Genomic DNA, 26,964 nt, shown 5'->3' with positions numbered 1-26,964 from the left:
AAAATTGTGACCTTTTTTTATCTTTTGTTCAGGTGTCCGACTGTATTTTAGTACTTCACAATTTAAGCATCCAACAGCTCGTCCCTCCACGTTAACCTTGGTTCATGTCCGTTTGCCACCTGGATTTTCAGCTTCTTCTAATGTGGAGAAGCCCACAAAGGTTCACAGAGCTCTGTATAGCAAAGGTAAGCAGTGGAACACAGCTCAGAGATTTTATTTTAGGCCCATATTTGTTCATACCTTTCAGAGGAGATGGCAAATGAGGTTAAAAGTGACCTTCTGAAGAACCCTATGACATACAAACTCAGGAGATACTATTTGCTGTTCAGATTGCATGATTAGGACTTAAAGATTGATTTTTACTGCATAAGGAATGAGTTAATGAATTTGCAGCTAATGCATGATTATTGCTTCTAATACAAACTTAATATCGCTGTTCTTGCTAGGGGTCCTGCTGATGGCAGCTTCAGAAAATGAGGATAATGACATCCTGTGGTGTATCAATCACGATTCTTTCCCTTTTCAAAAGCCAATGATGGAAACACAGGTACTAAAGCAACTTTTTATACAATTTTGGTGGAATCTAGAGAAGTTTTCCTTTCTGATAACAGGTACTTGAATAATACTATCTGCAAATGGGTAGCTCACATAAAACTTCCATGAGGAGCTTGGAAATGCTTACCAAGCTACTAATCTATATGCTTCAAAAAAAAAAAAAATAGTAGGCAGTTTTGTCTGTCAGTGAATGGGGACTGATCTCTTAGTAGGAATTCCTAGTTCAGCCATACTTCTAGCTTGATGCATGCTATATATCAAAAGCAATTGCCTTGACTTTTAAGAACTTGACTTCTAATTAACATATTTGAAAAAGTTGTCTAGCATGCTGCATATTGTGCACAAGCACAGGAAGACATGGTCCACAGTCCCTAGTGGTGTTTTTTGATGAGGATAAAATTTGGCAAAGATTGTTTTAAATATAGGTGCTAGAGACTTTGGGTTTCTTTTTAAACTGATATGCAACGTCTTCATTAAATGTCAGACATAATTAATCTCTTCATTATTTCATGGGGTTTTTTCTGATTTTCTTTTTCCTAATTGTTACATAAGTGGGTTTGTAAGAGGAGTTTGGAGTGGGTTAGTTGCCTTGTGCATCAGTTCAGGGAGAACATTCCAGGTATTCCATCTCTGAAGGAAGTCAGAAGTCTGCTGAAGTAGAGGAGTGACATGTCAAAAACAGTATTATTGGAGGAGCAGTGGTAAAGTTGAAGTAAATGGAGAGACTGTATAAGTTAAAAGTTTCAAAGTAAGGTTTTGATTTATCTGCTGGTTTAATAACTTACAAAGGAGCTTTATAATTTCTCCAGATCCCTTGCCTGCAAAAACTTACACATAAATATCCTAAGTGCTGACCTCTCTCTTTTTTTCCAAGGCATTTGACAGTAACAGACAGCTAGGTTTCCCAAACAAAACTGCAGTCTGTTCTTGAGCAGCAGTTCCCTTGTCAGCATACATAGTTTTCTGGAATGTCTTCATTACCGTATGTCTCTTGAGTTGCATTTGAAGTACTGTGGCCAACTGTGAAAGTCTTTTAAACCTTTATCATTCAGTTGCCACATTTTTTGATTCTTTAAGAAATTATGTAAATTCATGATACCTTTGGTAGTTTGTTCTGATATGGTTAGCAGATTGTTGCTGTTTATATTGTAGCAGCATTAAAGGATCCCACTTTGCAAGTTGTTTTACATTTAAATACAAAACACTATCCCTGTCCCCCAAAAGCAACAGTATATACAGAGCTGCAAATTTGGTGGTAACCTTCTGTTAGACAATACAAGAACTTGCTTATTTTCTTTGGGTTTTCTTGTGTCAAGAATAGATTTTGATCTGTGTAGTTTTAAATGGTAAATAATAAAATACCATCATGGATGTACAAAATCCATGTCTGTTACCAAAATTTGGATAATATCTATCTGTTGTTCAGATGACTACCCGTGTTGATGGACATTCCTGGGCTCTTTCTGCTATTGATGAATTTAAAGTTCAGAAGATTGTAACACCGCTAAATAAAGACATTATTCCAATAACTGATTCACCTGTTGTTGTGCAGCAACACATGCTGCCACCTAAGAAGTTTGTTCTCCTCTCAGCCCAGGTGAGTATTAGTTTCCTTAATATAGGCAATCAGGACACTAAGTATAAAGTTGGCAGACTGATCTAAACCTGTCTATGTTTATTAATTTTGGATATGTTTTATGGATTATATTCTGAACATAAAAAGGAATAAGGAAGAAGGTTGCTGAAACCATCCTTACCTATTTTAAATTTACTCAAAGCTATTGGGCCAGCTTTTCTTTTACAGTGTATTAATAGTTTTTGTTGGTTTCTGGAGACCCTTGTAGGTACAGATCATCTGAGAAGTTCTCTTAACCTTGGTTACACTCATGATTATATGAAATTGAAACAGACACCAGCTGCCCAAAAAATATAGTTTGAGTCAATATTCTTGGCAATTGAAATTTGAATAAATAATGTCTTCTTTGTCATAGAAGTCATCTCAAAAGGGTTTTTTGAAAGGGTTTTAAAAACAAAACCCACAAAAAGAAAAAAGAAACTAACTTCCCTACTTCTGTTTTCTGGTTACATATAGCAATGTTTTAGGGCACTTAATGTCTTAAACAAAAAAAAAAAAATTCAATCATTAATGTCTTGCAACCTTTAGACTCAACCTGCATTTGTTTAATGGCAGCTGTTTTGTTAAAGGCACTAATTGGACCCTCTTCAGTAGTTAGTATGGATGCAGGCAAGATGATTTGAGTGTAGAGTCTTACCATGCTCTTGATCCTGAATTCAAGCTTTTTTTTCCAGGCAGTTTTGAGGATTTGCAAGATACATAAAGCCTTTCTTTTCTGTATATACTTGCTATATGTTTGTATTGTATGCTTCATGTTAGGCTAAGAACAGCAAAATTAACTCAGTTCATGGAGAATTTATAGCCATTGCAGTATTTTTCTTGCCTTTCCTAGACTCACTAGAGAATTTTCCGCATGTGAATGGGAACTGGGCTTTAGGCACCATTCATGTTATACTTTGATCAATAGTGCGACGAAGGAAAATTCAGAATGCTAAAGATAAGCATTGTGGGGAGAGGGTGTTGGGATGGCCAGAGGAAAGACAACTTTATTCTAACTTAGTTTGGGTTACTTTTAGGGGAGTTTTATGTTTCATAAACTCAGACCTGTCGATCAGCTGCGGCATCTGCTTGTCAGCAATATAGGTGGAGATGGAGAAGAGATTGAAAGATTTTTCAAGTTGCATCAGGTAAGAACTTTTGACCTGTTAAGAAAAGTGGAAGATTTATAACATTTATGTAAATCTTATTACTTTCTTTAACATCTTTTTGTTGTTGCTTTAAACTTCTAGTTAACATTTCATTTATCAGTTAAAGTATTAGCTTTTCCTGCTGTATTGTGTACATAAAACAAGACTGTATAATGAGAAACAACTTCTCATTTTATGATATCTAAAAATGGAAGTGTAATCACTTTCCCTGAAATTCTCATGTGTCTTGTACGCAGAAGTATAATGCAGTTCTTAGTTTTGGAAGGAGGTTCATCTAAGAGCAGGGGAGGAAGAGTTTCTAAAAAACTTTAATTCCTACCACTACAAGAGATTTTTACATTTTTAAGGCTATTAGAAATGTGGATAATTGCTCTGGTTTTTTTGTTTAAGGTAAATAACAAGCAGGAACGAAGCTATTGTGGATTACAATTTTAATTTGACTAGTACTGATTAGTATCTGTAGTGAATGTTCACTCTATTCTGTTGTGCTTTGATAGGACGTCTTAAGTGATATTTTAACATGCCATTAGAATATGCAAACCATTATTTATATAGATTTTTTCTTCAAACACAATCTTAATTTACGTTTCTGTAGAAATTGCATGAATCTTAGTCATAATTAGGTGACAGACGTGGAGATTGTCTCCTGCCAGTAATTGTACTGAGTTTGCAAAAACTGTGTATAACAAAAACTTACCTGCTACAGTGGGATGCCTCACCATGATTCACTTCCTGTCTATAATCGGGAAGAGCTGATTTCCTTGCCTTCTAAATAAAACCATGCAAAAAGTAGTTACTGTTTAGTTATTGAGCAATATAACCTTTATACGTTTCTTATCAATGTGATACAAGCTGCCACACTAATAGTGTAATATGCTCTAGGAGGATCAGGCCTGTGCCACTTGCCTTATCTTGGCCTGTTCTAATGCTGCATGTGATAGAGAAGTATCTGCCTGGGCTACTCGAGCATTCTTCAGGTAAGTTTCAGTTCTGTAGGCTGTTCTGAATATTATGCTCAGGATCACTACAGGCATTAAATAATTGTACAGGCTCTTTTACCTGCTGCCTGAGCAAGCATTGTTTTAAAATGAGTGTAGGCTATTAAAATCTGGTAAAATATGCTTTTGCACTAATTTTGGGCTCATCAACAAAGGAAGCTTCCTGTAATGGTGATTTCTGGTTCGTTCCCCTTTTGGATGCTTCTATTCCACATGTAGAGGAGGCTATTGAAAATGTAGTTGAATCTGCTTGAAATGCCCTTATCTGTGCTTCACAGTATCCCAGTTCATTGAAGTGTAGTGTATAGTAATATCTTTAAAGACACCAACTCAGACAGCTGGAAAAAGAACAGACAAAATTTTTAATTTTTGTGGAGTTTTTGGGTTTGGGTTTTTTTTGTTTTGGTTTGGTCTGGGTTTTTTTTTTTCTTAATGTATTGTAGTTATGTATGCTGTTCACCATTGTGCCAAGGAAATTTATATTCAAATAGACTTACCCTGTTCAGGGCCTGATGGCTCTTGGTCATAGACGTTGATTTTTATTTTTGGAGGGGAGGGGATTGTTTGGTTTGGTTTGGGTTTTTTCCACTGCAAATTGAGTGAGGAAGTACGGGCTTCTACTCTGGAGGATTAATTTGTCATCTATGTATCTTAAGGACTGCATATCCTTGGTATGGTGCGGATACATATATTTTCATTAGCTGCATTAAACAGGTTGGTGTATTGTGAGTCTCTTGGCTGTCCTCACAGGGCATGTAGCCTGGAGGAAGAAAGGGTTTTGCTAAGATACAGCTGTTGAAAGTGATGATAAAATGTGCAGCTTTGACTGTGTGTTTGTGCTAGAGTTCAAGTGTTATGCTCCCAAAAGCTTGCTTGTTCTTTTCCAAAACTTGTGCAGGTGTTAGATCAAGTCAGCTATTCTGAGTAGGCTGTGAATAGCTGCTTTTTGTTAAACTCAATTACATTACAAGATCTGAGAGAAAATGTGGATGATAACTCTGGAGAGATAGGAGTTAGCAAGGGAAGATGTAAGAAAGTGCTCCTGTAGAGGTACAGGAGAGAGATGGATAGAAATTACTTGTGGACAATAGAAGGATAAGCACAGGTCATCTCAACTGTGTCCTCCCTTCCACTTTCCTGTAGAGGCAAACCTTAAAAAGATACTAAAGCATAAGCCTGATTTTGAGAATTGGTAAATTTGTCTTCAAAGTCAGGTCATATGATATCACCACAGAACTTAAAACATCCACCAAAAAAAAAATTTTAGTTGTTCATCTAACTTACTTTGCAATTGCATGTGTTAATGCTTTTCATATAACACGTATTCAGTTAGTTTTCTTTTCTTCTGCCGAAAGTATCATACAGTCACAAATATTTCTGAAAAATTATGCTTTTTTTTTTATTCCCCACTTTAAAAGAACATCAAAATTTCTGTTAATTCTCAAAGACATGCAAATTAAATGGGACTGTATATGAAATGTGAGGAATTTTTGTCTTTCCATGTAAACTTTAGGTATGGTGGTGAAGCACAAATGAGATTTCCGTCAGCTCTGCCTCCTCCAAGCAATGTTGGACCTATTTTGGGTTCTCCTGTTCCTGCCGGTAAGTAGCAAGCATTTCATGGTTTTGGACAGGCTTTTTTTCCTTAAATATGTTGTATTTTGTCTTCTCACAAGTACCTGTGTTCTTTTTGTCTGAAATAGTCCTTGATTTTCCACTCACTGGCTAATTAATTGCAGAGTTTTTTCCATTTCTCTTGAGTGATTTTTGGATTTAGTGAGAGGGTGACGTGACCTCAAACTATGTCTGGGTGTTGCATATAATCTGTTAAGACTATGTGAAGAAGGTATACATTTGTTGCTGCCAGAGGCACTTCAGCAGCCAGAGAACAATTTATCAATACTATAGTTCAAACTTTACAAAGATTAGTTGGTTGTTGTGTGGCTATAGCAGAGTATCTTCTTATAGTGTCATTGTCATACCTCTGCAGATATGCTTATGAGAAGAAAAGTTTTGATCAAGAAATGGATTAGGTGTTTGGAGTGATTCTCGCTGTAAAAGCTCTAGCTTCAACACTGGGTTTCTGCTTAGGTTGTCAGTGCCACCTACAAATGAGAATAGTGCCTATTCTTTTTCCTCAGAACTTGATGTTTATTGGAGTGAAGGCCTTTCTGCATTACTCGAATTCACTTAAATTTCTACAGTTGCTTCAGGAAGTTGTCCCTTAACATGTATTACTCAACTCCAGATCTTAAGGGTTTTTAAAAAAGAACTTCATAATCATGAATTTGGAACTCTGGTTGAATTACTGAATTTAATTAATTAATTTATTTATCAGTAACTTGTTAATTTCCAAGATCCTTTACCCTTATCTGACATGTGGCATTCAATCTTGCACATCAGACTTGGAAAAAACTTGATTGTCTGGAATGCAATAAAAGTCCATTTCAGTACCATTTTTGACATATATCCAAATTCCTAAGTATTGGAGAAAGGTGTGCTGAACTGGGATGAAGTTTTGGAAAAACAGTTGACTGTCTTTTTCAGAATTCTTAACTAGTACTAAACCATTATGAAGAGTACCTATTTTTAATGCATCAGTGGCATCACTTTTCAAGCTTGATGGTGTGTAACAGTAGCAATGTGGGCAGGAGCTGAGGCAAGACTTAAGAATGGAAAATTAAATCTGAGTTGGAGAAGACAGCAGCTATGGGGAGGACAGGTGCTAGAAGCAGACTGAAAATGAAAGTAAGGTGTGGAGGAAATAACAGGAAGCTCTGTCATCAATAACGTGTCTCCTTTTAGAAGTAAATATATTTTTCCCAAGTCTGAATGTTTGGATATTGTTATCATTTGCTGTGTATATGCCTCTTTGAAACCTAGTATCAAAGCACGTGTTTCCATTTTGCTTCAGTGACAGGTCCAGGTGGAAGATGGCACCATTCTTCTGCTACTACTTACTCCGTTTGCTCAAAGGGTAGAGAACTGTCATGTGAAATTAAGATTCTGATATTGTGGATGTCCCACATGGTGGGTCAGGCAGTGCTGACAGAAATTGATTAAAACACCTTGAAATTTTGCATGTGAAACTACATTGCAATAATGTTATCATTAAAAAGCCGGGCACCTTTAACGTAGTTCCCGCTTTTTCTCACTGTTTAAAGTCTAGTCATGCATTCGCATGCTGCTTTTCTGTAAGTTTGTGCTTTGCTTGGCACACAGGTGAATGTGCTCTGAGAATGCATTGGCACTGTTTAGTGAAAGACTTTGTTATCCTTTGTGCTGTTGTTTGTTGCCAAGTTGAGAGAACTATAGTGAATACGGCAAGAAGGACTGATTCTTTGATAAAAGCCGAATTTTCAGAGTGCCAGTTTTCTTGCCCTTTCTGTGATATATCATCCCACATTCTGAAGGTACATGGACATTTTTGTAGATGACCACATGTGTTCCTTATATTTTGGGCTCTTAAGTTAGGTATTCAGACTTAATTTGCAGAAGAGTTGAGTATTCACAGCTGAATCTGAGGCCATGGACAGTCTCAAACTGAACATTCCAAGTTAACGGTGTTGCTGTAGTGTTTGTCCAACAAACATGTAAAAAATGCCTCATGTAAAAATGAAGAGTAACAATACCAGTTTCTTTCAGTTGAGTGCTTCAAAGGTAAAATTGATATTCTTTGAAAACATGTAAATGACTGAAAGTGAGTGCTTTGAGAATAGGTGCCCGTATCAGGAATGGGAGCAGTCAGAAGGTGAAGAACAAGAAAAGGTATGCAGACAGTATTATATCCAATGCAGGGAACAGATGGTGTGCAATAAATAACACGTGAGTGCTGGGGAAAAAAAATGCTTAATAACAGCACTTGAAAGAAGTGTATCCATTTGGCTCACTGACAGAGTGTTGTTTTGATAAGAAATGAGTGCAATTTGGTATTTAACTGTAAATAAAAGCTGTTGGAATGGTTCTAACTTAAAGTACTTGATTTAACAACTTTGCTGCTTTTGCACAGGGATTTTATGGGTTATATTTTGGTTTGGGTTTTTTTATTTGTTTAATTGTTTTTAACAAACTTACCTTTATTTCTTTTCCCTTTTAGGTTCCCCCTTGACTGTTGATAGTCCATATCCTAATCTTAGCTTTTTGACAACACCTGGGCAGGGTAATGCCTTCTTTTCCCTTGCTGGAGAAAGGGGAGAATTTTTTTTTTTTTTACTAGGCTTTTTTATTTGCATTCAAATGAGTAATATTTACCTACTTTTACCCTAGGTTTACAACCTCCTAGTATGACAACTTCCCTGTTTCCTTCTGGGAATTCCATATCTCACCCTGGTACATCCATTAGTGGAATGATGGGTCCTGAGATAGTATTTTCTGGAAGACACAATGGCATCTGCATATACTTTGCTCGGATTATAGGGTGAGTGTTTGTGTAAAAGGAGATTCTGTCACTCAATTTGTTTCATAGTTTTTCTTTGCCCTAATGATTGTATGTGGTGAATTGTATCTTAATAGCATTTAAATATGCAATCAGTAAAGTGCATTTTTATGTTCTGTTTATGAAGTACCCATTGATATAATACATTCTTTTTACAGCTCTATTAATAATACATTCAGTGAATGGCTAGGACAGGAAAGTTGCTTAGACATTGATCCTGCAATCAAGTTTATATGCACAACTCTAAAAACTGCAGTTTTATTTTTCAAACCTATGAGCTGTATGTTTCAAACTCCTACTAAAGGGTGAAACAGAAATGCAGAAGGACTCACAGGATCAAAGTCCTGGCTTGAAGTCTTTTCTGTTAAGAAGCTTTAAACAGAGTGCTCAAATCAGGGCAATGAAGCAAGACTAAAGAGCATTCAGTTACTTGGATGTTGAGTCCTGTGTTACTAAACACTCCAAGCAAGAACAGAACTCTTCATATGTTGGTCATCTCTGCATGCTGGTTGGGAAAGAAATTTTTGTTACGACACTTGTTTGCATACACTATATTTCCAGAGAATAATATTGACCTATATTTAAAGTATTTGAGAGTGTCAAACTTCATTTGATTAAAGTTCTAAAATTTGAAATTTTGTTCATTATCTATATCTGTACCATTCAGAAATGTATAATGGTAACTTTTTTTGAGTGTTTAATTTTCATCCACATTAAATCCTTATTTTAGACCTTGAAGTGAAAAGCATTACCATTTCTTTCTTAAAAAATGATACGTAGAAGACTTGCAAAAATACTTGCTTAAATTACTTGGCTTTTAACACAGTACTGTTTTGTGTTGCAGAAATATTTGGGATGGCAGTATAGTTGTGGAGAGAGTTTTCAAAAGTGGCAATCGAGAAGTTGTTGCAGTAAGTAAAAGAATATTTTTTATTTTTAGAAGTTCCTTATAGTATATATTTTAAGCCCTGTTATAATTCTCTTCCCAATTATAAGCAGATAAGGAAAAAAATGTTGTTGTCAATTTGAATGTTTTCTTAAGTGCTGTGCTCTTAACTGAGAAGTAATTGTAGGTTTTAAATCTTTTTAAGCTACTATTTTGAAAGTTACTTTTTAAGAAACCTAACTGTAATTTGATCTCAGTTGTTAATTGGCAATGGCCAGTTTTCTCTGTGTTTAGTGATTGCACTTCCTTCATTTCTGCCTACCCCCTCCAGACAAAGCCTAAAAATAAAATGCTTTAGTGGGTTAAGGGTAAACATTGCAGTTATGTAAGGACATAAAAAAATTTCCAGCATCTTCTTGGTGTTTCACTTTTTGTCCATGATCAAAATAGCAAAATGTTTTCTGACTGTGGATGTTAATAGAATCCTAAAATAAGTCATTTCAGCAATGCAGATTAACTGCTATATGACCTTTCCTCTTCCAGTTAAGATAACTGGGAGACTCTGGAAGACCTTAGCAGTTACACTCTGTGTCTTAGCAATGCTCAATCATTGTTTTATTTCAGAGTTGGAAATAGTAAAACACAGCTGATTTGGTTATCAGAGGGGCAATGAAAGTAACATCTTGAATACCGTATGTCTTCGGAGGACTACTGCCTCTTCACACGCATGCCTCTCCTCAACAGCTGTGGTGTAATAATGTTGTGTTATAGTGATAGCATTACTCTTATGCTATTTATTTATGTATTTATGTACCCTCTTTGCATTTGTCTTTTTAGTGGCTTTAGTTCAAAACTGCAAATTTTTTTTTTTTTAAAGTTTGGAAACTAAGCTTTCTGTAAAGAAGTCTGCTTTCTTTTGCAGGTAGAAAGCAGTGTTCCATCACATGTGCTGGAATGTGTACTACAAGAACTAAAAGGTTTACAAGAATTTCTGGATAGAAATTCACAGTTTGCTACAGTAGGAGCCCTTGGAAACCCAAGGTATTATTCATTGTGTTAAATTTACTAATGGTATTAACTGTCCAGCTCTTGAAAAACTACACCAGTATTTCTGTTGAGTTGAAGTGTATGTATGGTCTCCAGCTTCAACTATTCAGATGCTAAAAATCAGTTGTTAGATTTCATCTTTAAAAGATTCAGTATTTGTAATCATATTAGCATCTCTTTATTTTGGAATTGCAGTTTCAGCACACCAGCCAATCTGCAACAGAGGCTCCTGGGTTTCATGCGGCCTGATGGTGGAAGTTCTCAGCAAGTCCAGCAAGAGCTCCAGAGGAAATACCATGGTACGTAATTACTTTTTAACAGGAAGTACCAGGGAATGGTGCGTTTCTGTGTTGCCTTTCTCACTTCTCTTGTTAAAACCTCTGAATAAAAATGCCTTTTTTCTATACAAATTTGACATTAATCAATATGCTATAATTGGTTATAAGTTCTTTAGAAAAAGGACTAGTTTGGAAACCAACTTTGCTAGCACCTTGCTTTTGCTTCCATACCATATCATACTGTTTCATCAGGAGCAGAGCTTCTGCAGTGATGTTAATGTGAAAAAATCATTTACATATGACTGTACTAGAGATGAAGTATATAACCAGAATGAAAACTCAACTCTAGACAGAGAAACATTCCCGCCTTTAGGTTGACTGTGGCAAGAGACTTTGTTACACGCTGCAGATGTTACCTTTCAGTTTGATATTGAAAGCTATAATATTGCAACTAACTAAAGCAGTCCACAAAGGAGGATCTCTCTCTGGGAAGGAAATCTGGGTTTCAGCACAGTAACATCTAGTGGTCTTGAGCCACTGCAAAACACAAATTGTATCTCTCAATTTATTAAGCTAAAATAAAAGTGCTTGAACTTTAAAGCACTTTTAAACTTAATAACAGAATCTAATTTCAATTCTGTGTAGATACATGTCCTCTTTATCCTATTTTTCCCATTCAGATAGTCTTGAAACACAAAACTAGAGGTTTCTTTGCACACTAACCTGTCTTCTTTTTTTTATTCCTAAAGTTCTCCATGTTCCATAAGGTTATTTTATCTCCTCATTACAATACTTGGTAGCTGCACACCCATTTGTATTTTCAGGATAGCAATAGTTAAGCAATTCGTTTGTGAGACAAGTATGTTGTTCTATTACAAAGAAATACCGTAATGCAAATTGCCAAAGTTACAGTCACTGAAACGTCTACAAAACTTTGTTTAGAAACAAGAGGCTTGTCACACACCCCATTTGAACTCATGTCCTCCTATAGTGTAGCTTTTGCCCAGCACTTGCAGGCAGGTTGGAAAGTGTTGCTGATGTGTATACAGAATTGAAGATGGTTGCGGTCTATGTGAGTATAATCCTGGGTTTTAGTTTCTACTACTTTTTCTGTACTGCTCACTTTTTATACTGTGAGTAAATTTTTTTTAAAAAGTCATTATGTGGAATTTGGTAGACGTTTAATAATTTTATTTTTCATTTTTATGCATTCCAAAGTCCATAAACACTTCTGGATTGCTAAATGACACAATATAATTACTACTGCCTCATTTCTGAACTGTAAGCACTCAAAAGTAAAGACCTAAATTGTTGCAATTATGTTCCACCCATATAATAAGTATGTCCATATTATTCTTTCAGTGAATATAATACATCTTATGAGATTTAAATGTTACTGGTTTACAGAGTTGCTGTTCCTTTAAAGATAGTGTAGACAGTGTTGACCAAAGTTGTAACTGTAATTGTTCTTTCTAAAAGCATACACAGGTAATCAAACAAAAAGGGAATATGTATGGTTTTATTTTTATTTTGTTTATGTTCATCATAAATACCTTTATAATAACTATTTATGAAAAAAACAAGCAAAAATTTAAGACTGAGAGGTAAATCCAGTGCACTTACATGAAGCCATACTACTTCTCAGAAAGGAATCCTCCATTGTTGCATAGTTTGAAATAAATGTTAACAGATGGTATTTGCTTTGGGGAAACGTTAACATGATACTTTTCCTCCAAAGGTCAGACAGCATTAATCAAGAATGGAAGAGAAAAAAAAATTAGAAATTTAAGGAGATTGTTATTGTAAAAACTCAAAAATTTACATGCTAATTTGAAACATGTAGAACAGTTACTTATTGACAATCTGTTTGCTTTTTTAGCTGAGGCACAGCTAACTGAGAAGACCTCACTTCAAGGCATCCAGCAGCTTGTTCGCAAAACCTGCCAGGCATTGGCTTTATGGAAGTTGCTGTGTGAGCACCAATTCAGTGTTGTTGTAGGTGAGCTTCAGAAGGTACGATTTGAATCATATGATTTTCTCTGGTTTTAACATCTGAATTTCTTTTGCTACCTAAATCCTCCCAAAGGAGTGTTACTTTAATTCATTGAGAAACATATAATGAATTTTAAACCACATATTGAGTTTTTACTTGGGTTGCAAGTGTTCATTTTTAAGAGACTGACATGTAGTACTGACCTCATCACCCAGTTTTAGCAAATTGGAAGTATCGCTAACAATAGATTTTATTTGACTTTTATTGACAGTTAATAAATTTTTATTTTATAAATAAATATAAATTTATTTATAAATACAGTTTTATAAATTACTGTGTTTTCACCTTAAGCATATTCTGCAAAATGTGCTGAAAAGAAGAGACCAATATTGTCCAGTCGAGAGGAATTGACTCTTTGCCTTAGTGTTGGTAAAGGTTTAACAGTAGAGAGCAGTAGGGTTGTAGAGTCTCAAACCCTTGCACTTTTGTGTAAGTAGGGGTCCAGAATGTATCACAGAATAGCTGAGGTTGGAAGGGACCTCTAGAGATTATCTGCCCCCTCTGCTCAAAGCAGGGTCAACTAGAGGAGGTTGCCCAGGGCCATGTTCAATAAGGTTTTTAATATTTCCAAAGGTGGAGACTCCACAGTGTCTCAGGACAACCTGTTCCAGTTGTTCAACCACCTTTAGCGTAAAAAAGATTTTTCTTATGTTCAAGTTCCTTTGCTTCATTTTTTGGCCATTACATCATGTCCTGTCACTGGGCATCACTGAGAAAAGTCTGGGTCTGCCTTCTTTACACCTTCCCATAAATATTAGTAAGATCCCACACACTGCCCTCTGAGCCTTCTCCAGGCTAAACAATCCCAATTCTTTCAGCCTGTCCTTGTTTGTAAAGAAGGAAACCTGCAGAGCTATGCGTGCTAACTGCTGTGTACCCTTTGCTAATGCTGAATTTGCAGCTAGCCATTGACGAAGCTATTAATTCAAATACTAGGCATTCTGTCCTAGCACTTGGTAGGAAAATAGATTATTGGAGAAGTTGTATTCTTTGCCAATAAAAAGAATTTTTAGACTTTACAAATGCACAGAAGCTGGAGCTCTTCACACTGTTGCTTTGGGGAGTTAGCACGATTTCTAGCACAGGCAACTTTTCTCTTGTGTTGGACAAGGAGTTAACTAATTGTTTAACAAATAGAAATTTTTTCTCTGTCTTCAGTAGTTCTAGAGTTCTCGTAATAGTATTTTCATGCTGTTAGTGATCCTACATAGACACTACATAGGCACTACTGCTCTGTGTGAGCAAATATTCCTAATAATTAAAAAAAATAATAAAATTCGATGTAATTTAATATAAAAAAGCATAAAGAGTACAAACCTCAAACTTTGAAAATTCCTTCTTTTTATGCATCTGTCATTTTTTTATCTATGACAGTAGTCAGATGGTTCCTATTACTAAAAACTGTGACATACTCATTTTAGATGGTGTGCATTCTGATGGTGTGCTGTGAAGTAATGAGAACTGCTATTTCCATTCTTATAGAGATCGGAAACAAAAGTGACACATGGTGAAGATGGCAGAGGAAGTCTGCTAAGAGTTCTCACTGTTCTTTGGCATCCAAGGGTCTAGTGCCTTCATTGATAGGGCTTTCTTTATTATTTCCATTTTGCTATATAGTATGTATTTTAAATATGTATTTCTATGCTGTGCATGTCAGTCGTTGGAGTTTTGTGTGGTTTTATTTACTGGAAGCCATTGATTTTGCTACTGTTACATGGTGACTTGTAAAGAGAATAAAGTAAAAACTTTGGTAAACTAATGAAATTCTGTCTATCTTCAGGAACTTCAAGAACATCTAAAGATTACTGCTTTTAAAGACTTGGTAATTAGAGACAGAGAGTTGACTGGAGCACTCATTGCTTCTCTCATAAACTGTTACATCAGAGATAATGCTGCTGTGGATGGCATCATTGCCCATTTGCAAGATATCTGTCCTCTTCTTTATAGCACTGATGATGCTGTGTGTTCCAAGGTAAGCGCACTTTTCTACAGCACTAAACCACAACTTTAGAACATGTTCAAATGAGAGAAGTTGGGCAGCTTGCAAATCACTATGCTTAAGTAGTTTCAGGAGCACAAGAATTAATGAAGGGAGGTCACATGCCTATTGGTGTCTTGTAGTTGATTAATGCTGAAAATTATGCAAGCTCTGGTTTGAAGCATTTCCAGTTATTTGTAGTGTTCATAGGGTCTCTACTTTCAGTGTGATGTCTAATAAAACTGTCTTCTTGATGTTTATAAAATGTGTTCTTACTCCAGCCTTTCCTTAGCAAGTCTCTTGTTTTCTGTCTGTTGCCTGGTTTCACGGAATTTGTGGGAAGATGATTGTGTTTTAAGAATTTCACTCTCTCAAGCTCTTCAAATAAATTTGAAAAAAGTAACTGGTGAGGGGAGAACGAGGAACCAGTTGGTTGGTCAAGTCTTAAGCCCTTCTCTCTACTGCCATTGTACAGTCTTTGTGCTCGAAACTTAGTGTTATCAAGTGGCAAGAGAGTGCTTTTGAGAGGATGATGTTTCTACTGTTTCAGCTTTGAAGTTTGGAATAATGACTCATTAACTTACAACAGTAGCCATGATCTGTTCATGATGTGTTCATGTGAATAATTTCCATTTTCCCATCATTTGTCTTTAGGCAAATGAACTGCTTCAGCGGTCTCGACAGGCTCAAAGCAAACTGGAAAAAGAGAAGATGCTAAGAGAGTCACTGAAAGAGTACCAGAAGATCAGTAATCAAGTAGACCTTGCTAATGTTTGTGCACAATATAGGCAAGGTAAGAGGCAATCACTGATCACGTTCTGGTAAATAGTTTCTCTAGTATCCTTTAGTGCCATCTTTTTTGTTTGTTTTGTTTACTAACTTTCAACTCATTTTATAGTGTTTTACCATAAACAGTTTCTTAACTCTTACAATGTACAATGAACAATACGTCATGTTCTTGTTTAAAGCCTTTCTAGATTTCACCAACCAATCAAAAACCTCACTTCTGTATAAAAATATTCCTATCCATTTATTTCACATTACAGTGTCCATTTGTTTCATATATGTAGTAAAAACATTTTTAGGAAATTTGTTGGCCTGTTTGTAAGCAGAGGGTAAATGACTGTACTTTTGCAGGCAAGGTTTTATACCAAATATGCTGTTTGAAACATGATTCTGAATCCTGCCTTGTGCATTGGAAGCTAGTACATAATTTAATGTAGATATAACTGTTGTAATAGTCAAGATTTCGGCCTCTGTACAAATACGTAACTTCAAACTTGCATATAATCCCACAGCTTAGGTACAGGCATAAATGTGTATATGATACAGACCAGGGGAATGGGGTTTATTTTTTCTTGCTTGCTAAAATGGGAAGTCTTTGATGTCACTTAAAATTTTGGCATACATTTAATACAATAATGAATGGTGATATTTGTTGTGGGTTTTTTTTCCTAGTGCGTTTCTATGAGGGAGTAGTAGAACTCTCTCTTACAGCTGCTGAGAAGAAAGATCCCCAAGGTCTTGGCCTTCATTTCTATAAAAATGGAGAACCAGAAGAGGATGTTGTTGGACTCCAAGCCTTTCAAGAGAGGCAAGTTTTCAGGATACCTTATTACCATTATATGGTGTCCTTTATTTCAAGTGACTGGAAAAGTAACTCTTTTGGGGAAGGTATGTAGGGTAATGACAAGCAAGCATTTTATAATAAGGGACACAATATAGATGTATTTGCCTAGCATGCTCTCCTTGGTTATCATTAACATGGCACCAACTTAGCCTGGAACAGAGGGTAAACTGATAGATGCAGAAAACATTGTGATCTGAACATTACAGAAATACTTGTTAGAACGATTATTGAGAACAAACTAGATTGTGGCAACTAGCTGGCAATAATCTGTGACCTTTTCTAAATTTTAGTAATTGTGTTTACAAAGGCATACAATAACAACATTTGAGAAGAGTATTTCATAGATAGCTGCAATGAAATTTGGAGGCCTTTATGTTATTTTGCTCTGTTTACAGATTGAACAGCTACAAGTGCATCACTGACACCCTTCAAGAGTTAGTGAATCAAAGTAAAGCTGCTCCTCAGTCTCCTAGTGTACCCAAAAAGCCAGGTCCTCCAGTGCTGTCATCTGACCCCAACATGCTAAGCAATGAAGAAGCAGGGCACCATGTAAGAAACTCAGAAAAAAAATCATGACTGAACTCCAGAAAATAGTGTGATTTGAAGGGGTGTAGAATTTATTATTTTAAAAATTTAATGAATAGTTTAGCAAAGTAGATAAAAGTCAAGATTTGTCATGAATTGGCTTCTTTTTGTACAGAAAGTTCATAGAAGTGATGACACACAAATAATGTGAACCTAAGTATTGTCCCATATGTATTCAGTGCTTGATGTAATGTAACCACTTCTGGAATAACAGCTTTGGCCTTTTCTTCCCTTAGTTTGAACAAATGCTAAAGCTGGCTCAGCGTTCAACAGATGAACTCTTCAGTATTGCACTTTACAACTGGTTGATACAAGTTGACTTGGCTGACAAACTGTTACAGGTGAGCTTATCTCTATGCAACAAAGTAATTTGTTGGAGGGTTCCACTGAACTGGAAGAGTTAATTGTAATAATGCCAATCCTTTAAAAAAGAGGACATACCAAGAATATAAATGATATCTTTATGACTTTTGCAGGTTACTTCCCCCTTTTTGGAACCCTACCTTGTGCGGATGACCAAGATTGACCAAAACAAAGTCCGTTATATGGATTTACTGTGGAGATACTTTGAAAAGAACAGAAATTTTAGTAATGCAGCCAGAGTCTTGGCTAAGTTGGCTGACCTGCATAGGTATGGATTATATGTGATCTATTGCATATATTGAGGTAATTGGGGAAAAACCAAACGAACTTAAAATCAAAACTTTATGTGTAGGTATTTTAAGAAAAGCTCAAGGACAACAAAAGGCCAATGCCCAAGGATGTTTGCTAAAAAAATTTTAAATGAATGATGGAATATATTAGCTTCTAATCCAGGCCGTTATTGGAAAGAAATTATATGTTTATGTATTATACATTAACTTGCAATGTATTTCCTATTGTAAGTACTGTATGTTATGTGGTTGTTTCTTACACAGAATTTTATAATGCAATAGTGTAATTATGGAGCAGTGGATTGAAGTACACTAGAACTGAGCCTGAAACAAATTGGGGTTACATGGTTGGATAACCTCCTGCATGTTTTAGTAAATCAGGAGAAGTCGCATACTAATTCCCAGAGTCTAGTTAGAATATAACTAACCCTCAAATAATTATGTTAAGTACCCATTTTATTTTGAATATTTGTTTTGCAGCACAGAAATTTCTCTTCAGCAGCGTCTTGAGTACATTGCACGTGCCATTTTGAGTGCCAAAAGTTCCACTGCCATATCCTCTATAGCTGCAGATGGTGAATTCCTACATGAGCTAGAAGAGAAAATGGAAGTAAGAAAAATTAATCTAAGCCACACTGTAAATGCATTATTCACTTTGTCTCATTGGCACATGACATTTTTATTACCAATTCTGTAGAAACAGTCTTCTGTGCTTTCTTCCCAACGTGGCAAAGTTACGCAGTTGATAGGAGGCTCTGAGGTGTAAGACAGTAACATTTCTACATTTAAATAAGTTAAAGTTAATTCTGGGTGTATTGTTAAGGTTTGATTAAATTAATCCAGTCTTGAAATATTTTATTTTTCTTTTTAAACAAGGTTGCAAGGATCCAGCTTCAAATACAAGAAACATTCCAACGGCAGTATTCCCATCATTCTTCAGTGCAAGATGCAATCTCCCAGCTTGATGCTGAGCTGATGGATATAACCAAGGTGATTAAAATTTCTCTGTATTAAAAGTCAGTTTCTCACATTTCAGCATGGGGAAAATGTTTTGTAAAGAATGATTCTATGCTGGCTAGGAAAAGTAATAGACAGTTTGGCATTGCTCGTCTCAGAATGTCTGTTACCCTCAGCTGTCTTTTTCTGTACTTTGATATTGCTTCAATCATTAGTACTTTAATTTCTTCCATGTGTTTATCTTCTCTATTAAGTTTCTTAGATTTCTTCATTTAATGGGAAAATTGTTAGAAAATTAACCATGTTAATTGTAACTTCATATAAAATTGGGGAATTATTTAAGAAGTGAACCTAAATGTAGTAAAAAAAAAAATCATTTAGTATTTGATAGTAGTTAACTTCAGTTGCACCATTACTAGTCTGATGTCCACCATACAAAATAAGGAAAAGCTGATTTTACAAATTTCCTTTTTATCGTACTGGAAATGTAAAGCCTGGTAATTTTTCTTTCAGCTCTATGGAGAATTTGCTGACCCTTTTAAGCTCTCAGAGTGTAAGCTTGCAATTATACATTGTGCGGGTCATTCTGATCCTATCTTGGTGCAAACTCTCTGGCAAGAAATCATTGAGAAAGGTAGGTCTTAATGGACTAGGAGTGGTACAAGCTAGAACTACAGGCAAATGGTACAATTAAAGCTTTTAAGACTGACTGTGCTGCTACTGACACGTTGTCCAAATGAGATGCATCTTTTCTGGACTATTCTGTAATATATTTGGTAAGCGTAGTTAACTAGCAATTCATTAATGTTATTACCTTTGGCTTGTGTACCTAAAGGACAGAAAAGTAATATTTTTACATGTATGCTTGAACATATTGCATGTATAGCTTGCATAATCACATTCAAGATAACATTTAAGAAGTCATTTCCTCCCTTCTTGTTCTTAGATGCCATTATATGTGGACTACAGAATATCTGTGAAATTTTGTCTGAAAGTTTCACTATTAGGAAATTACAATAAAAACGTTAAATTTGTCATGACAAAAATTAAAGAATATTCAGAGACTTCAGCATTTTCATAATATTGACAGGAGTGGAAGTGTAAGGGTTTTGTCCATTTAGAGAGAAGCAGAATATTGGGCATAGCTCTGCAAGCATAGCCACTCTACTGGGATAATCTGCCTCACCCTTTACCATGAGTTTGTACTTCACTCTCTCTTCCTGGTTCATTTTTTTTTTCCTTGGATGTTGTGTTTGAGGTTGCCATTGTGCAAACAACATTGACAGTGATTTGAGGGAAAAGCTATGTGGTAGTGGTTTCTTTGTGGGTTTGGTGGGTTTGGTGGTGAGGATTTGGGAGGGGTTGTTTGTTGTCTTTTTTTTTTAAGTAGATTTGCATGGAACTTCAAGGCAACTTAAAAATCTGTCAATATATGTGCATACTACACCAGAAATTGTACTTTCACCTCCACATGCTGATTTTGCACTGACAATAGCGTAAGATTTTGATGTGTTAGTAGTAAATTTAAGTACCTCAGTGTAGTTGTGTATAAGTGTGGAACTTTTTTCCTGAAGTTCTCTCTAAATGATTTCTTTTCACTTTCAGAGTTGAGTGATAGTGTGTCTCTGAGCCCCGCTGACAGAATGCAAGCACTTAGTCTGAAGATGGTATTGCTTGGAAAGATGTATGCTGGCACACCTCGTTACTTCCCTTTAGGCAAGTTGTTTAGCTTGCATGGGAAATAAACATATGCATTACCTGAGACCCATTCAGCTTTCTTTTTAGCCTCTTAAAAAAGTTTTAACCTAAGAAATGTCTCATTTTTTTAAATCTAGAAGGAAAGCATATTGATAATATTGTGATAAATAATTTCATGCTTATGATACATAATTACTGTAGTAATTTGTTGCTTCAGCTACAGTGAAAAATTTCACAAATAATTTCAACTGTCAGCAGTGATGGAGTTGATCTTGAGGGTAGCCAGGTAGTACCTTTTAGTTTTGTTCAGGAAATAGGAAAAAAAGCATTGTGATACTTGCTCGTTATTACAGTGACTTTCACAAGGGTTTGTAGAGAGGGAGTAGAAGTAGAATTCCTATTGGCCTCTAATTTTTTAAACACAGTATAATTGTATGATTGTAAAACCATTACAGTTTTTACAGGTGCACTTTTTCATAGAATTTTCCTAGGGATTTAACCAGAATTTACAGTTTTTCACCCCGAATGGGGAGTAAATGAAGCTTAGAAGGCAGCAACAGTTATTTTTGGATGGCTGTGCAGATCCCGTTTTAGAAAATAGTAAAGTTTGTTTGTATTAAAGTACAAAGTAAAAATGTGTATTTATACATATAATAAGATTTTAGGCAACAAGATTTATCTGCAGTCTTTTGAAGTATCTACTGCTATCTGCAGGGGCAGATTCTAAAAACAATTCAGGACATTTCTGGTTCCTTTTTGATCTTCTTTCTGCTGTTGAGATGCTCACGTTTTGACAACTTGATATTATATAAAAACCTGGAAAATACATTGTTCAGCACTAAACTATATTTTTAGTATACTAAAAGAACATTTAGTACTGAACTATATACTGTTAATTGTTACTGACACTTAAACATGATAAAAGATGCAGTGGTGTTGCTGGCTATTGTAGCAAATTAAATGATAGTGTGATCTTTTGTGCTGAAACAAAAGTTAATGAACTTTTCTTAACAGCGTAGTTCTGTGGCAGAACTGTAATAAAGTATTTAGTATGAGTAATCCCTGTCACGCATTTCTGATAGCTTAATACCATCTTTGGAGGTGGTTACATTTTGCATACCCTTCCTTCAGTGCAGACCAGGGGAAGCTGTTACAGTACGTGCTTCACAGGAGAAAGGTACAAACTGTAAGGAAGACAGAAAATTAAACTTGGAGTAAATCACTTTCAAATGCCTTTCTTTGCTAGACTCCCATTAACAAGTTGGAATCTAAACATCCCATTATTTTTGTCCTCCAGATTTTTTAGTGCAGTTTCTAGAGCAACAGGTCTGCATTTTGAACTGGGATGTAGGTTTTGTAACATATACCATGCAAGAAATTGGAGTGCCATTGCCAAGGCTGCTTGAAGTGTATGACCAGTTGTTTAAAGCACGGGTAAGGAAAATAGCCAAAAAAATAAAAATACTGTTTTCAACTACTATCAAGGTCTGTCTTTAGGGGAAAACATATAATAATTTAAAGCGTGATATATCAAAATACCAACTTCATAGCTTTTGTTCTCTTTTTTACTCAAAGGCTCTTAATGCTCCTTTTTTTCCCCCTGATGATTGTATTCACTTCAGTCCTAAAGTATGAGGAAGATTGTTAATCCTTTTGCTTTACCTAAAGCTGATTTAGGATTAAATAGGATTAGAATTGTTATGTTTCAGAAGGAACAGCGTATCTTGAATATATTAATTTTATTTCCTCTTAATGATTAAAATTTGCTATATTACTGCATCTTGTCTAATCTATTGATGCAATAGGGATAAAGAATAAGAAGTAATATTTTTAACTTTTAGTTTGTAGAACAGGCTTAAACAGCATTAAAACAAAGAGAACTGACTTGCTTCTTTTTACCCAGATTCCTTACAGTGTAAGGAAATCAGAACTTCCTAAAATCTATTACTTTACAGACCGTTAGGTAGTGGCAAACTGAGTTAAATTCATGTATGTTTTAGTACTCAAAAATCAAAATAGTACTTAAATATAGACTTAATATAGATTAAGACAGAATTCCCATTTCTCTTACATTTTTGCTACAATGAATAAATAATTACCACAGCTGGCAATTTGTGTACACACATACAGACTTTTTTTTTCCTTGTCTCCTTAATATTTTGGAATCTTTTTTTTAGGACCCATATTGGAATAGAATGAAAAAGCCTTTACACCTTTTAGAATGTATTCATGTATTATTATCAGGATATGTACATGATCCAAGCAGAGTACTTCTGAGGTAAGAAAGGCAACTATATCCTAATAAATACTGAAAGATATAAAGTATCCTAAAGCACTGAACTTCAACAATCCCCAAAGCTTTTCATCTTTTCTTTTGGGTGAATTTACTATTTCTTTCCTAGCAGTCATTAGTGAGATGACTCATTCAAAACCAGTTGGTGGAAACTTGCAGGGTCCTGCCTATAAACTACTTCAATTAAGATAATTTTCTCCACTTCACTGAAGATTCATGAGGAACTGAGAGGATTATTTTGTGAATCTTGGCACCATACTTTAAGTAGTACAGATAAATTCGAGGGAATCTGGGAAGAGCGGGGAAAAGTGAGAATCAGGCATTTTGTGAATGAAGCAGTGAACTGTTTCATGAAGAAAGGCTAGAAGCACTGAGTTCTTGTATTCTGGAAAAGAGAAGACTAAACATGAGGATAGATCTTCCCAAATTGTTTTTAAGAGGTTGGTGATGAATCACTCTCCAAAACTAAAATTCAGTCTGCAACAGGAAAGAATTCTGGTTTAATATTGGAAAAGGTTTCTAGCTAAAAGAATAGTTATGTACTTGAACAAGTTGCCTGCATATTATACAATCTCTAGCTTTGCAGCTTTTGTGAATAGATTTGTACAAACCTTCAGTTAGAACTGTCTTGTCTCAGAAACAATAAGCAGAACTAGGCAAAGTCTTGATAACTCTTCTAACCATAAATTCTTCTGATTCTCTTGAAAATATACCTGTAAATACTCCCGTTCACATATAGAGTTTACATCTTTTCTCACTTTTTTGGTCTTTTGTGCTTAGCTGATTTAAATACTCTTAACTTACCAGAACTTTAGTGAATGTTGTCTAATTTTAATATCTACTTAGGTATTAATACCTAAGTTGTTGTGATTTGATACTAATTTTAGATACTTAAATTGCTGTCTAAATTAATAACTTAAACATTGATTGTATTCATATCTGAGGTAATCTAAATATTAAATATTTCATGTTGCTATTAACTGTATCATGTTTTATTGTTTATATATTTAATAGCAGGGAAATAGTAATGATTCATCTATTTTCCCATTATGCCTTAGTCACAAGCATTAGATTTCAAAAATCATTTTTTCTAATAAATAGTTAAATACTTAACAGAAGCTGATAGATGTCTTGCTGATATGTTATTCCATTAAAACTTACTTTCTATTTCAGATGAATTCTAATATACAGAAACAAAAAGGAACTCATTATTATTCTATGTTTTCTTTACAGGCGACGATTCACAAATGTTTGCTTGGATGCTGTTAGTTGCTACCTGGTTGAACTTCAGTCTATGAGCCCGACGCTAATGGTGCAGACTGCTGTTGGGAATTTTAAATCACTACAGGCTAAATTAGAACGGCTTCATTGACTGGCTAATGTAATAACAGAATCATTAGCTCAGATAAAATGAACTATGAAATAAGAGCTCAGATGCCTGCACTGAATCTCTGGAAAAACAAATCCTCAGAAAGAAATTCTGAGAAAGTTGTATCTCCTACTGCAGTTATCGATTGTGTGGCCTGTATTTATGCTATTCTAAAGGTATCTACAAATTGTAGAATTTAAACGTGACAAATGAGTTTTCTTTTACTACTACCAATTTTTTTAACAATAGAAAGCTTTTTTAATACTGTTGAAATAAAATACATTGTGTGATCATTCCCTTGAGGATTAAAAGTACTTGGAAAATATTTTTCTTTTTCTTTACTTAATGGAGAAAAATAGTATGTAAAATCTACTTGATCGCTGTTTTACAAGTATCAAAACAAGAAGTGACAACTGCAGAAGGCAAAATGATGATAAAAGCACATGTGGATGAGTCAAGTTGTAAATGTGGTCATACCAGGGAGTAGCAATGCAGTCATAACTCTCTGCATGAGTTTATTGGCAGGTCTTTCAGTAATGAAGATAATAATTATTTCATAACTCTCACTTTAAACATGGCTTGCCTCTGTAAATAGAATGTTTGGGATGAAATTGCAGAAACTAGCAATCTAATTTGTATTGCAAGTGAAAGAACAGTATTAAAAGCCCATCAAATTATTTTCCTTATTCCATTTTAATAAATATGTTGTATCTGTTAAAATCAAATAAAGAAGTCAAGAAGTGACTTCTATCTACTTTCATTACATGCACATAAGCACCACATTGTGTATATTCCTTAAAAGGAGCAAAGTCTACGCATCATCCTGTATGCATGCTTTCTAAGATTTTAAAATCTTATCCTACAAGGAGATTTGTTTTGTCTCTGTTTTACTGCTATGCATTGTGTACATATTCAACAACATAAACTCTATATAACATGCACAAGAAATTAGTAGTTCATGTTAGCCTTTAGTCTTTCTCAAATAACTTCTTCATGTAAGTAAATAATGAGACAGTTTGGAGAGATTTTTAATGGGGGAAAGAAGCAAATATCTTTATGCCTCCAGAGTAGATTAATGTTTTTTTTTTTCCATGGGAGAATGAGTAGTTGATTCACATCCCAGGTGTTCAAAAAAACAGAAAAAAGGAAATGTGGATTAAGACATTTATTTACATGCAGATTGTCTCCATATAACCTTTAGTACAAGATCTGATTACTATGCTCTAAACTTTTGTTTGAAGTACAGCCATTAAATTTCTTTCCCTGTGAACTGCCAGGTAGATTCTGATGATTTTCAGGCAGAGAATGCACCCAGCAAAGTTAATGTGTAAATTAAAATACATCTCTTTTTTTTTACCTCCTTTTGGATCAAAATAGAGCTGAAATCTTAATATTGGCTTTTCTCTTTTGTCAGTGTTGAAATTTCCCCACAAAGTATTTAAATAGACGAATCACTATATGTCCTGGGAAAACGATTTGCATCTTTCCATATGAAGTTATTAGATACTACAAGTTATTTTCTGCCAATAGCTATGTTTCACACCAAGGTTATCATGTACATTTACCCTGGTCTTGTTACTGCAGTTCTATTAATACGCCATACAAGTGGTGTACCAAGTCTTGCCTGATGTATTTAACTTTTATTTCTAAATTTTAATATTTGCATGAAATTATGTTGTGTTGAGCCATATTCTGTAATCTAGGCAAGTAGATTTCTGTTTTCAGATCTAGAGAAATGCCTGAAGAGTTGGGAACAGGCACAAGTCATGGACTTGTTTCAGCTATTCTTGTTTTTTTCCATTCTTCCAGAATAAGAATGCCTCTGGCAATATTAACAAGTTTTTCAAAGTAAGAGTATTTCGAAGTGTATCAAGAGTTATCTTTGATATTTTTCAGATGATGGCAGGTAATTTCAGTGCAGACATTGCCTTTTGTTTTCATAGCACTTGCCCTGCTCTCCGATGGAGAAAGGGTAGGTTCTGCTTCCCCATTTAAATTTGGAGGGATGGGGAAACCTGAGGTCGGAGGAGAGGGTTGGGTGGATTAATGCAGTGGGTGAAACAAATGGTGACAAGTACAGGGAAGTAACTGACCAACATGAAGGTGAACCACTTCTCATTAACAGAATTATCAACAATTGGATGATTACTTTTTTTGGTCGGTTTTTTTTTCTTCTGTCCCAATGTTACTCATTCTTGATGAGGATTGTGGTTAAGGGAAGGTAGAAGGGGACTCGGTCTAAAGTGGTTTGAGGAACAACAGCCAGCCTGAGAGAACAGCTGGTTTCAGGGAGTCAAAGGCATTTCTTCAAGGTGATGAAACAAAATGACTGCTCACCCTTCTTGTATTTCACCTGAATTCCTGTATTTGGCAGGGAGCACTAGTCTCTAACAGCTCTGCCTCCTACAGTCGCTCATCCCCCCATCTCCGAATACTGATGAGGATGCAAATTCTCCCCTCTGGAACAGCGGCGGAGTGACCCATTGCCCCAGGCTGTCGCCACAGGCGGTACGAAGTGCCCGCCTTTTCCCGCTGAGGGACGGGTGCTCACCGGGTCTCCCGAAACCGCATGAGACTTCTACCCAGCGTGCCAAGCCGGCAGGTTCGGGGGCGAAGGGGCAGCGGGAAGCCGTGCGCGGAGCCCGGCCAGGGGACTCGGGGAGACAAACGGGAGACCGGCTCCGGTGACGAGGAGACAACTCTCCGACGGCCGACGCGACACAGGCGACCGGGGGGCGGCTGCCGGGGAGAGGCCGCCCGTCGGG

At 35.7% G+C, this 26,964-nt stretch overlaps 1 protein-coding gene across 5 annotated transcripts in view; it reads left to right on the top strand.

The window, feature by feature from the left end:
- Positions 1-24,442, top strand: part of NUP155 (nucleoporin 155kDa) — a 32,233-nt gene extending 7,791 nt beyond the window's left edge. For 2 of the 5 annotated variants that reach the window (XM_010565651.1, XM_010565656.1), the window contains 26 exons: positions 33-185; positions 447-547; positions 1,982-2,152; positions 3,208-3,318; positions 4,222-4,316; positions 5,851-5,939; positions 7,252-7,314; positions 8,434-8,496; positions 8,604-8,754; positions 9,617-9,683; positions 10,581-10,699; positions 10,901-11,004; positions 12,863-12,996; positions 14,817-15,008; positions 15,669-15,807; positions 16,473-16,608; positions 17,040-17,193; positions 17,466-17,570; positions 17,706-17,860; positions 18,363-18,492; positions 18,759-18,872; positions 19,353-19,473; positions 20,445-20,555; positions 21,835-21,971; positions 22,715-22,815; positions 24,064-24,442. In XM_010565651.1, coding sequence (XP_010563953.1) covers positions 33-185; positions 447-547; positions 1,982-2,152; positions 3,208-3,318; positions 4,222-4,316; positions 5,851-5,939; positions 7,252-7,314; positions 8,434-8,496; positions 8,604-8,754; positions 9,617-9,683; positions 10,581-10,699; positions 10,901-11,004; positions 12,863-12,996; positions 14,817-15,008; positions 15,669-15,807; positions 16,473-16,608; positions 17,040-17,193; positions 17,466-17,570; positions 17,706-17,860; positions 18,363-18,492; positions 18,759-18,872; positions 19,353-19,473; positions 20,445-20,555; positions 21,835-21,971; positions 22,715-22,815; positions 24,064-24,202 — 3,155 coding nt within the window. In that variant the 3' untranslated portion in view covers positions 24,203-24,442. The remainder of the gene's footprint in view (positions 1-32; positions 186-446; positions 548-1,981; positions 2,153-3,207; positions 3,319-4,221; positions 4,317-5,850; positions 5,940-7,251; positions 7,315-8,433; positions 8,497-8,603; positions 8,755-9,616; positions 9,684-10,580; positions 10,700-10,900; positions 11,005-12,862; positions 12,997-14,816; positions 15,009-15,668; positions 15,808-16,472; positions 16,609-17,039; positions 17,194-17,465; positions 17,571-17,705; positions 17,861-18,362; positions 18,493-18,758; positions 18,873-19,352; positions 19,474-20,444; positions 20,556-21,834; positions 21,972-22,714; positions 22,816-24,063) is intronic. The other 3 variants (XM_010565652.1, XM_010565654.1, XM_010565655.1) reach the window with 3 other exon arrangements.
- The last annotated feature ends 2,522 nt before the right edge of the window (positions 24,443-26,964 follow it).

This window comes from Haliaeetus leucocephalus, unplaced genomic scaffold (assembly GCF_000737465.1).
Source record: "Haliaeetus leucocephalus isolate CR32 unplaced genomic scaffold, Haliaeetus_leucocephalus-4.0 Scaffold194, whole genome shotgun sequence".
Taxonomy (NCBI): Eukaryota; Metazoa; Chordata; class Aves; order Accipitriformes; family Accipitridae; genus Haliaeetus; species Haliaeetus leucocephalus.
Note: the sequence above shows the minus strand (reverse complement) of the source record. Positions and strands in the feature narration are given on the sequence as shown.